The following is a 12,880-nucleotide window of genomic DNA, read 5'->3' as shown; positions in this document are numbered from 1 at the left end:
GTTTTGATGAGAGATACACTAGAAACCATTAACCATAGAAGGAAACGTGTCATAGTCCTAGGCTTTAAAGATAATTTTTCTTCTTTTTTATGGTCATCATCATCATCACTCTGTTTTTGCAATTACCTTGCTGGGATTTTGATGGGAGCAGTCCCAGATCTGAATCCTGACCATGCTACTTAGCTTTGAAAGAGTGGGCGAGCTGCTTGACCTTTCTAGCCCTCAGGAACACAAAACTTACTTTTTAGAGCAGTCCTTGAATCAGAGCATGTAAGTCAGATTTCCTGGCATGCCTGGCACAAAGTCTGAGTTTCTCTTGCCTTTCTTCACTTTGGTTTCGAAAGGCACTAAAGATGCCTTTTATTGGTATCACTCAGGAGAGGCTGCTGTGGTCCAGAAACCATGCTATGGCCTTTGTGTGGGCTTCTGCATATAATTCATACAATATATTCGGGTCATGGGTTATGGTACAACCATGACTCTTGTTTTATAGATATGTGTCCTGCAGCTAGTGAGTGGAAAGGCTGAGACTTCCCCCTGCATCTAACTCCAAAGCCTGTGTATGCTCTTAACCACGATACTGTTCTCACTCCCGACTGAGCCATGATTGCTAGTGGTTTGGGTAGAAATTCTCTGCCCTAGAGTTTCCTTGCTGCCGAGGTCTTCTTACCTTCCTTGACTCTGGAAGCCCAGAGTCCCTCAAGGCAGATTTCAGACTTTTTTGACCACAGTCTATGTAAAAAATATTTGCCCAATACAGGTGCATGTATGCACATGCAGGGACACAGTGCACTCTTGTATTTATAACTGAAACAAAACATTTCTATAAAATAATATTTACCCCTTATTATGTATAATTCTGTTTCTATGCTATTTCATTAAAGAAAATTTCCTGGTTAGGACCCATGACATCTAGTGACCCAATAAACTGATTTCATGACTCATATGGTTATGACCCACATTTTGAAAACACTGCTCTAAGGGGCCAACGTTGGGTTCAGAGAATTTCTGGAAGAACATGAACTTCACAAAAGACCTTACTACCTTGTTCCCTTCCAGTGTAAGATGCATTCTTTTTCTTTCTTTCTTATTTTTTATCATTATATTACCATGGAGGCAAACCCTTTCTGAGTACTCCTCTCAATGGCCTGTGCACTTGGAAGCCTTCCAGTTTGGCTGGTGGGAACAGGTACTAGTCTCAGACCTGTGTGACTAGGAGCACCACTCCCTCTAATCCTTGGATGGCTCTTTCCCAGGCCTTCCTAGCTTTCTCACATGCATACACTGGTCATTTCTCAGCTAAATACTTAAGGGGTCCCTCTGCAGATCTTAGGACTTTTCTCTCTATATATACTCTATCCTCTGGTACTGTGTCCTGTGAACTCTAGGTGCCCTGCTGTCCCCAGCCTCTCAGGTCCCTCCCAACCCAGGGAGTCCACTGGGCTCTGCCTAGATTTGCCCTGCCTGACCCTGGGCCTGGAAATCCTCTCAAGACAGTAAGGTGAAGCAATCCATAGGGTTTATCTCCTTTGCTTCCTGTTTCTCTACCCTTCCTTGTCTGATGTCCAGTGTCTTGAAAATTGTGGTTTCATGTACTTTGTTCATTTGTTGTTGTTGTTGTTTCGGGCAAGAGAGTAAATCTAGTCCTTGTTACCAGTCCATTTCATCTAGAAATGGAAATCTTGGCCTTCCAGAAACTCTGAGTAGATATAGGAATTTAAGGGAAGAGAACAGGAATGTCTCCTGTTATAAATCAATACATTTTCTGTTGCTTTCTCTATATATGTTCCAGTTATTCATCTAAAATCAACTGAACATGTACTGTGTATAGACACGATGACAGGTATAGAGACAGTGGTAAGCAAATAGCTTTTACAATTTATAATCCCTCATGAGTTTGCTTAGCATTGGGCAGTCCTTGGAAGTCTGACCATGGAAAACTGGTGTTACCGGGTCTGCAAGGCTCAAGACTAGACCCCGGGACCTGGAACATGGTGCCTCTCATTTTCTGAGGAAGCAGTTGGTCTCTTTCTGAGGGCTTCACTTCCTTTTGCTAAGTGCAATACTAATTTTGTCTTAATTTATAAAGGGGGAAGTTTCATTTATTTAGCATCAATGAGTCTTATTATTTTAATGGTGAATTTATTTCAAAGAATACAGTACAGAAAAAACTGAACATTGTCTGTTTCTGATGAGAGTAATAATTGTAACTAAAATGGTAGTACCAGAGAAGATCTATATCTATGTCCATATATGTATAAAATATTCAGACTATATATATGAATAACTGTTATGTGTGAGCATGTATATATACATATGCACATACACACATATATATACACACACACACATATATTTAGAACATTTTTTCTGAAGTTCGATGACATACAATGAAGCAGTTTATGATGTATGAAATCATTACAGTCAGATGATCGCTTTCCTCACAAATCCTAGGATAAATATCTATAAAATGAATGTTTTCATAAATTGAGTTGAAAAATAGTGCTATCCATCTGGCAAAGATACACTTAACTCCAAGTTATACTTAAAAAGCCAACATACTTACCATATGTCTCAATAATTTTAAGGTAAAATCTACTTGAAACAAGATGTCTGGGATGCATATACCATATCCAGTTGCCCAAAAGTTCATCTGTTAACCATTGTTCTGGCAGGGAGCATTGCTTTTTTTAAAAGGAGAGACTAACTCAGTTTTGTAAAGCTCAACTTTTTTTTTTCCATAAGACTGTTCAACATTGATAAACCTTAATCCTCTTAAAGTTCAAATTGTCTCCAATGTATAGTATTAAGGAAAAATATTCCAGGAAAACTTTAATTATAATTTACTTTATTTATACATGTAAAACCCTGAACAAATGAATATATTATTCCATGGAGACAAAGTGACTTCCCTTTTGAACAGGAACTCTGCTCTGTTTGTTTATTTGGGCAATCTTTTATCAAGTGAAGCCATTTCATAATTCAATTCAGCCCTCTTGTGTACTTTGGTGAACGTTTTCCAGATTCTCTCCTGTGATTCAGATCCTTATAATAAAATTTGTGTTGAAGTAATAATATAAAATCACAAAAACTATGGCAACAAAGAGGATGAATTGATAGAGAAGGCATGTTTTAAATCTATGTTTTCTGAATTCTAGACCTGAATTAAATCTTATTAAATTACAATTTTGGCATAATATAAAAATTTGGTGTCTGTGTAAAATTGTGGTTATTTTATCATAAATTTTAACCTAGTCACTCTCTTAATTTACTCAGTAAAATTATATAATCTGCCCCTTTTTACCTTTTAGAAATATCAGGTATATAAACCAAACAATGTATGTGAAAAAGTTTTATGTCTTAGGTTGGAAAGGAAGTCTTTCAGTCTAAGTTTATATTATACTTATTATGGAAAGACAAAGCCATATTTAGTATGTCAGTGGTGTGGGGGTGTAGGGCAATGCCAGTCAGACTCACTGTGATCAGGACTTTTGTCTGAGAGAACATATAAAAAAGTGATCAGATTTAGTTCTTTCTTCCTTGGAGGTCCTGCCAGATCTCTGTGTTGTATCCAGATACTGAACCAGTAAGCAGTACATAAAACTACATAGTTATGTGGTTAAAGAGATGGAAATCGGGTTTGTGGAAGTAATAATTTTGTAAAAACCAGAATAGAAAATTTTAACAGAGGAGACCAGGGGTGGGGGAAATGAAGTTAGCATTCCAAATAAATGTGTTACATGAGAGTCTTATACAAGAAAATATAGTGTATTAGTTTGCTCTGTTCATAAAATGGAAATAATTTAGGGAGAAAGGTTTGTCTACCTCTCCTCTCTCTTCTCTTTTTCCTCTCTCTTTCTTTAATGATTATTGCTCCAAAGGAAAATTTATAAATTGCTGAGAAAAAGTCCAAGCTATTTTGTGGTTGTCGTGTTTTGTTTACATGAATTTCATTCACTACTATGTTTTTTATATAATTTCCCCATTAGAAGGAAGTGCCTTTACTTAAAAAAAAAAAAATCCACAAATCAATAATTGAGAGATTGATCAAGTATAATTATAATAAAATAATTTCTGCATTAAAAATCTTACTGTCTTATGTTTAATTCACGTTATGTCCTATAGGTTGTTGTGGGATGTTTTAATGCTGAAGCTGTTGCTGTAGTCTATTTTCACTTACCTTCACTGCTCTTTTTGGTGTTTCAGCCAAGATGGGTGGCAGAATTCCCTTGTAAAAACCTAACAACCTGTTGGAGAAATAAAAGATCTTCTATAAGTAAAGGAATTAGAAAATAGGTAATTCTGCCCTTGTTTGTGGAAAAAGCAACTCATCTCAAAATACTCCCAATTATTCAATGTAGCGCGCCACTTATAAAGATTGTTTTAATTCTAAAATGGAGAGATTATGAATACTATGTTTATTAGCATTGTTCAGAAGAATAATAAATGATACTGAGACTGGAATCCTTTATGTAAATTGCTAAACACAACGATGAGTTGTACCTGGAAGATGAAGTCGGTCCTCCTTATCCTGAGAAATCTTACATTTATTTTCTCAGTTGTGTGGTAGGTAGCTTTGAGCTGTCTACAGTCTTGTGTTTCCTCCCTTGTGGTAACCAAATAAGGTTAAGGTTATACTGAACCTACGAGACTCAAACTTTCTGAGGTTAACAAGATGATGAAATCTCAGTTTTAGCTTTACCAACACAAGAGAACTAACAAGCTTTGTGGCTATAAACTAGGACTTCCAGCCCTATCTTGAGTCTGTCATAATTTTTTAACTTCCTTAATGGAGATGGAAGAAGGTTAGGGACATATGTTGCTGACAGAAAAAAAAAAAGCCAAACTCCTTTTCTGATATGCAAATTCGCAGGGCCTGGGACAGCTATTGTTGTCAATGCTGAGGGACTTGTCACATATTCAGATGTCCTTAGAAAAAACAAAAGAATGAGTGGATATGCTCATGATGAGATTTATAAAATGTCACCACTTATTTCATAGTATATATTAAGATTCAAAAATTTAAATTTGTCTGACCTGGAATATATGTGTATGTGTGTGTGTGCACGTGTGTGTATATGTGTGTGTGTATTTATGCCACACCCTCATTTTAAACTTGAAAATACATAAATTTAGAAGAGAATATTCTGCGTTATTTTCTGAGATAATCAGTTTTCCTGATGAACCCATAAGTGAATACAGATAAAGGCAGGACTCAGTGTGTCTCTGTTTTAGGATGTCCATTTTACATAGGGCTGGGGTTTCTCTGATTGACCCCTCAAGCCTCACTCCAACTCCTTGAAACTGAATTCTTCTTCTAGCTGTATTTGTGAAACAAGAAAGCTAAGAATTTATTTTTTTAAAAAAGAGTTTATTCAGACTAAACCATAGTGCCACCCAATCCAACATGGTGATTTCTTGCTCTTCCTTGATTCACTGGCTTACACAGCGTCCTCCAGTGAGGGGATCAAAGGGCTTGTCTTACAGCTTCTAAATTATTAGTTCCTTTAGGGTTAGGCGTGTGTTGGAGTGCTTACCTCAGAGCCTTCTTTTGTATATGTAACCAAGACAAAAATATTTGTTAAGCATATAGATTTCATGAAGAGGAAGAAAGGAATCAAATGATCCTTCAATATGGGTTTACTTTGCCCACTTAATGGTTAGTACAAGCGTTATAAATAGGAAGTGAAGCAGATGTGTGATTTGAAGAACTACGGGAACTCATGAATTCCCCCACCTCCTTTCCATTCCAATTTCAACTACTGATGCCTGAAGTTCACGTGTAAAATTTAAATACCACCATTCTTTATCATTTAAATTTCATTATAAATTAACTATTATCCTTAAGTATTTAATTAACTATTATTTTCAGCGTGGGAGTGACTAAACATAGGTTTGGTCTTTCCAAAAAATAAATGTGGTTTTCCTGAATAGAAGTTCTACATTTATGATGAAAGAATTATTAGTTCTATTTTTTCTGCACTGATTTTTCCACATCTGGAAGATTATGCCTGGTTATGGAGGCAGGGAGATTAAGTAAGTATAGCTTCTAGAACAGAGGGTCCAAGTTAATAGAGGTACTTGAAATTCCATACTAAGAGAACAGCTTTAGGAAGAACAGTTACTCAGCCTGAAGAAGGTCATAGGGAGCAACATACACAATAGATGTCTTGGAAGTTGAGCATATAAGAAAGAGATTAGACTTTTTATTTCCAGGAGATAGGACTAGGACCGACAGGTGGAAACAACAAGAAAAGACACATTTTGTTTCAGTAGAAGCTTGATACAAGGAAGTATGCCTACTGGAACTATCTAGAGATAGAATGGGCTCTCCTGAAAAACAGTGAGTGCCCCTTTATGGTATGTTGTCAGGTAGTCTTGATGGCCACTTGTCATGGATGCCAGAAATGGGATATGCACAGTAATGAATGGATTCATTGGCCCTGAAGGTTGGTCTCCTCCAATGCACAAGATTTTGTTACTCTAAGAAAAAGAACAAGAGGACATAGGAAAGTGTTTTCTCAAGAGACAGACTCTGTCTTACTTCAAAGTTTTGCCTAAAGTAGAGCACTGCTTTTCTGGAGGACAGAAGTCTTATAAGTAATACAGAAGGTCTTCATTTTAAAAATGATGAGGGAAAATATCAAAAAGAGGTGTAAGGCAAGAGGGAAAAGAGGCATCTGGGAGAACCATAAGGATTTAATCTGAAAAGATCTGGGTGGTCCAGAGCCCTCTGCTTCATGTTGGCAGTGCTTTCTTGATGCATCCTCCTTCCCTTCTTCCTGCTCGGTTCCTTTCATGTGCAATCATCCCCTGACCCCACCTCCATGCCTCCAGTCATCCCACCATCCTGAACTTCCTAACAGCGAATGAATAGTGTTAATGGGACATTCTCAAGGATCACAGGTAGTCTTTGCAGGCATATGGGAAGCTAGCACTATCTACTTCCTTGCAATGTATTCACAGATATCCATACAATAGTGGAAATCTATAGAATAGTCAGGCCAGCACCCCTTCTGTTGAGAATGGCCCCTCCCAATTTTTTAAAACTACTGCAACCGATACTGGTACAATGATACTGCTTATAGGCAGCAGTTGATTGGGCATCTCACTGAATGGATCCAAATGGTATACTGTCTCTGCCCCAGTTAATCTGACCCAAGTTGGACCTAGTTTCTCCAGGATTTTGGAATTAGAATTGAAAAGGTCAGTGTCACTCTGTGTGGTTAAAACTCTAACATATAAAGCTAGAAAATCAACTGCAGTCTTCTGTTGTTTGGAGGAAGTCAATGTGCACCGATAAGAAAAAAGGAAGCTACCCTTCAGGGAAACACAAACGAGATGGAGAAGAGAACTTCTGGTATTGTGAGTGTGACTCCACTGCCAGAATTTCTTTAAGCCTAGTAACATCTCAAGCTTTCTTGAACATTGGCATTTCCTTTGGCTTTTGATTGTTTAAAACACATTTCTTTTTTTTTACTTAAATAAATTTGAGTTGGGTTTATTACTTACAACTCAAAGTCCTAGATCCAAAAAGTAAACCTCATGGCTCCTACAACCAAAATGGCTGCTGTAGTACTTCAATTCCATGTCCTCACACATGAAGAAACTTTTTTGTTAGTTAAATGGGCCCTTGGACTAATCAGTAGGGGCACACCCAAAATCTGAGCAGGAGGATATAGGCAAGGGCTCAAGCTGATGAGCTATTTTTCTGACTTGATTAGATAATTATTGAAAGTTTTCTTAATGCGAAGCATGATATACAGATTCTAAGAAACAAAAAGGAATTGTAATGTTTGGGGAAGGACATATATACATTTTTTCTGCTAAAGAACTGATGTTTATTTCCACATGCACTGTTCATTCTGCCAAATTTTTCTGCCTTTGCGAAGTTTTGGCTTGAAATACAGAATACGTAGCTTACCAGGACAATAACTAGGGAAGTTAAGAGATTTGTGACACCCATATCAACATGCTTCATATCGCTTACTTCTCAAGAAGCAGATTGACACATTCAGTCTACTCCCTGGATCAATGGAAAGTGGGATTTTAATGTTTATGTAGCATTAATGGCAGTTCTTTCCCCTGAAAAGACAGTAAAGCCACCACTCTGGTTTTAAGTTTTGACCCACTTCAGGCCAACTGGATTACTCTCTGGAAGAGGCACAAGGACCAATGCCAGAACTCCCATAACACTATAGTATAAACTATGTGGCAGCCCTTATATTTTGTTTCTCAGAGTTATTACTTCTGAAAGTTGCGAGTTTGATTTTAACTATCATGTAGGAAAATGTTAACTTGGATGTTTCTAAATTTCGTTGATGTTGCTTTAAGTAAAAATAGTCAAAGTCTGTTGAATGCTTACTATGTACTAGCCACTCTGTTAAGAGTAAATATATGTAGGCCTTTGGACATATTTAATCTCATTCAACTCTCATAACAATCCTTTGAAGTAGATATGATTATGTTCTTTATTTTGCAGGTGAGTCCTACTATCACATCATCACCAGACTGGGTACAGTGACTCAAATCAAGTTCCATTGTCCTCACAGTCCATCTCCTTGACCATTGAGCTATACTGTATTACAGTTTTTCTCAAAATAAAACTATTTTTGTAAACATTTTTGTAAAGTTAAGTTATTTCTGTTGCAAAAACATCTTGTCATTTATTTTATGAGGAAGCAGAAATGGCAACTAAAAATCAGGTATCTATTCCCATTTCCATTCAATTCTATTTTAAAGTAATGTGAAATGCTACCTGAATAACTGATAGATTTGGGCTGCGATAAACATGATTTTTTTTTTTTGGTGAAAGCTTTTGGGTTGTTGATTAAATATTTTCTAGTTGGAACACAAAGATTAAAAAAAAAAAAAAAAAGCCCTAGGATCAACTTTCTTCCCCCATAGGATAACTCTTGTCTTTAAGAAGCATACCAAGATAATTCTATCAATGTGAGAGAAAGACAATGCTTACTTCAGTGATATGATAAAACAGTGAAATATTAATACTAAGTATTAAAATAAAAACTGTTACTATCCAAAAAGTCAGTGGAGAGCACTGTTGGTTGCTCACCCAACAGATACTCCCTGATATCCCTCCTTCTTCCTTGGGGCGCAGGCATTCACCACATCTTGTGTTCATGGAAGAAAGCCTTCTCCAGTCTAGGGAGTGAAGCATAATTCTTCGGGCAAATCATGGTGGTCCCATTCGCTTGCTAGTGAATCCCATCACACGTGCGGACATATGACCCAAACCTAGCCCATGAGACCAGCATGGGGAAGGGATGTACGCTGCAAGTTTTAGATTTCCAGCCTAAGGAAAAGAGGCTGGAAGAAAAGCCCCTGTTCTTTGTTAGGTGTTGTCCTAACTGCATGAGACACCTGTGTACTGTGACCCAGTGAGATACCCTTGCCCACAGCTGAAGATGGCCAGCTGAAAGATGGGAAGGACCTGGATCTTCATAACTAAATTAACCAATCCTGGCACCCTACCTCCAAATTTCTGGTAGTGTGAAGTTAAAAATAAATCTACTATTTGAGCTGCTTTTACCTATGTCTTCCATTAATCTACAGTTAAAAGCATTCTGATACAAATAGAATGCTTTAACACCCCCACTTCTGAAAAAGTCTTAAATTGTAATTTTTAAATCATAATCATAGTGAAGACAGTTGTTAAACATTAAGCAAAGCATTTAAAAGGAGATTGTGAGGACCATTTTAAAAAATAGTTTTAGATTATTTCTATCAGGAGCCTGTCACACATTAAAAACCCTATCACATTTGGATGATTTCCTGTGAGAGAGCCCCATACTGCAGATGAAACATGGAGAGGCTCGGCAAATTCGAGGATGGGGTTTCATATCTCTAAAGCCATTAGATCACAACGGGTTATATACTAACAAGAGTTGTTGTTCAAGAACATAAATAGACACAGAGTACTACAATATTGGATCACATTTGTTTTTAATTGTCTAATCAAAACAGGCCTTGTATTACTTATGCACATCTATAAAATGAAGATCAAAACCGCATCGCATGTGTTCTTCTCAAAGATGCAGCTCACGCGTAGCTTATTTGACATACAGATTTGTGGCAAACCCCACGAAATAATTTTACCCCTCATTTCCCCCATCCCTATTCTAAAGTGTGAAGCTATTTAACATATTGGGTCAATCAATGAAAAGGTGTTGATCGTATGAGGCAAGAAAATGTGGAATTTCCTTTGAGTTCCAGTTTGTGTCCCATGCTAGTGATTCACTTACAGTAAGTCGAACCCTCGAAGAAGCCTTTCTGCTGTCTCTCATTAGTAGAGTCCAACTTTAGGTTACTTTGTTTAAGTTCCAAACTTTAGACGCCCAAAGAAACCAAGAAGATCTTTCATTAAACCTCTTCTACCTGACAATATCTCTAGTCCATCTGGACGGCTGAAAAAAGTTACTTGCTTTAAGTCAGCCTCTGAAATCTGAAGACTTTGTGGTGACTGTTGGATAGACTAAAGAGGGCTTAAAATTCTCAAAATTCGACTCAGGTAAAGAAACCGAAAAGAAATGGAAGAATGATGTGTCCTGTCTGCCCCTGCTTTTTTCCCTCTGAGTCACCTCCTTGTTGGTTTTGCAGTTATTTTCCTAATTTAGTATGTAGAAAAATGTATGTTTGGAAGTCATCTGTACCGTAGAGTTGGACTGCTCCTACAGGCAGGCTGGGAAGTTTCTAAAGTTGCTAGGCTAGTAAGCGGGATTTTGGTGTTACGGGCAATAACATGAAACCCTTTCTTCTTTGCAGCCCCAAAGGAGGAAGGGAAACTGTAGCTGCTTCATGATTGACCTTTAGAGGGTGTCATCCCCTGTTGTCCATCACGAAGGTCATCATAAAACTCAATTGATAGATTACTGAGAAATGAGTATAAGAAAACCATGAATGGATTATCTTCCCAGCTAAGAGAGGAAAAGACCAATGTACAAATCTGCTGTCCGTGGGAATGGAGGCCTTCTCTGGTAGTTGGGGATGAAGGGCTTTGGGCCCACACTGCTGAGATTCGTAACCTAGGTCCAGCAACCATCACGCTGGATGCCTGGATCGAGACGTACATCATCCGAGCCTGAAAAGGCCAATTAAAGAAATGACTTCCAAGTTGCAAAGCCATTTTCCAAGCCACCTGCAGCACACTCACATGCTGCATGAGAAGGATGCTTTCACCTGGATCCCACTTCTTTGCCAAAAACCTGGCATTCAGCAAGCGTCCAGAGCAGCTTTAATACTCACCGGTGAAGCATGAAATAGGAGCGACATGGAAAGTGACACCAGATCTTCAGTTGGGGAAATTGGAAAGCATTAACACGTCTGTGTACCTAACAGAGCACAATTACTACATTTTACTTTGTTTCAACAGTCAGGACCTAAATGAACATCACCATTCAGTTCTGTTCTGGGCAACCATCCAAGCTCATCTTAGTACAGTTGATTATGAAGCCTTACCGTCAATCATATCTTCACAATTTGTTCTTCTTTCAGGCTTCAGGCATCCTCCTGATTTCTATTTCTTGTTTGGAAGCCTTGAGTCATCTGTTCTGGCAACATGAGCAACCCGAATCAGTCATTTTCTCCAAATTGTATTGAAATAGGGATCTTGCTAGTTTGTTTTCTTCCTCCTTTCGTTCACATAATTTTCCCTTTAAGGATCTCCTAATACAAAGCTGATTGAAGGCATACAATATCCTCTTTCTTCTGCTGTTGGCAAATCCAAGTTTCTTACCTATCCACTGTAGCTCTATAATTAAAACAATGAGGATGGCATTCAGCCCTGGGTTATGAGTGCACTGCTTCCATTGCTCCATGGCTTGTGTATCCCAGGGCAAAATTCTGGCCCTGGCACCACACCTTTAGGGCGTTTCTGACATAACTTACACTGGTTCACAGAATCCAAATGAAAGAGTGGAGTTTCATGGCTCTGTTATTTGAATTATGTACAATCTACAATCTGAAGCTCTCAAAATTATATGCATCTTGGGGCCATTTTCATTTAGGCAAAGGAGAGAGGGAAAGCTATGTACCCTTTAAAGGAGAGAAAAAACAGCTTAAAAAAAGTGACACAGATTCTTCTTTTAAAAGCACCAACTGAATTTCAAGGAAGTGCAACAGAATTAAAGTTTTAGCTAACATTCTAACGTAAACCTAATGAAAGTTTTCCCTGCTTTAACTCATATCAGGTCTTCAGGCACGAACAATATAGTTATTATTTTTCATTACAGAGAATTAATTGAATTAAGTTTCTGCATATGGTCCTTGGATGTATTTGTTACCCCAAACCATACCACTTTTATTATATGCTGTATGGAGGAATTCTTTAAAGTTTTCATGAACACACGTTTTTGACTGAACTTTCCTTATGATTTTACCATGACAATTAAACTTTGTTGATGTGCCTAAAATAAACCACAATTTTGATTTCCTAAGATACAAAAAAAATTAGCTTAGCTGTCAGTATCACTTAGGAGGTAGGTCCATGGCTCCATTCCCTGGAAAGTTGGCAGGGTGCTCGATCCACTAAATATGTTGCACAGTTCAGCCCAAGGAAGGCATTAGCATGATATAAGAACCAGAATCTTGATGGAAAATGCTAAGGAAAGAAAAAGCAAAAAAGATACTTGAGGAGTAACTAAAGTAGTAAATAATATGGGTAGAATGTGGTGTTAATTGCTTCATTAATCTATAAGTGAAGAGACTTATCTAGAACTAACTATGCAAAAAGTATTAATTTTCAGTGACAGCAGATTATCTTGCTTATAAGGATGAACATGTTTCCACTAGAAAATAAGAATCATTTAAGAGAGGTCGTTAACTCATGTGGATGGCAACTGTGAGGAATAGGACTCAAAAAAAA

General features: G+C 37.7%; 1 protein-coding gene across 3 annotated transcripts in view; it reads right to left on the bottom strand.

Annotated features, from left to right (window-relative positions):
- The window catches only part of SLC25A21 (solute carrier family 25 member 21), a 437,307-nt gene that overhangs the window by 39,386 nt on the left and 385,041 nt on the right, over positions 1-12,880 (bottom strand). For all 3 annotated transcript variants that reach the window (XM_011376513.2, XM_023522305.1, XM_023522310.1), the window contains one exon: positions 4,181-4,247. In XM_011376513.2, the coding sequence (XP_011374815.1) occupies positions 4,181-4,247 (67 nt within the window). The remainder of the gene's footprint in view (positions 1-4,180; positions 4,248-12,880) is intronic.

Source organism: Pteropus vampyrus, unplaced genomic scaffold (genome assembly GCF_000151845.1).
Source record: "Pteropus vampyrus isolate Shadow unplaced genomic scaffold, Pvam_2.0 Scaffold10, whole genome shotgun sequence".
In the NCBI taxonomy this organism is placed as follows: Eukaryota; Metazoa; Chordata; class Mammalia; order Chiroptera; family Pteropodidae; genus Pteropus; species Pteropus vampyrus.
The sequence above is the reverse complement of the archived record's forward strand: the minus strand, read 5'-3'. Positions and strand labels throughout refer to the sequence as shown.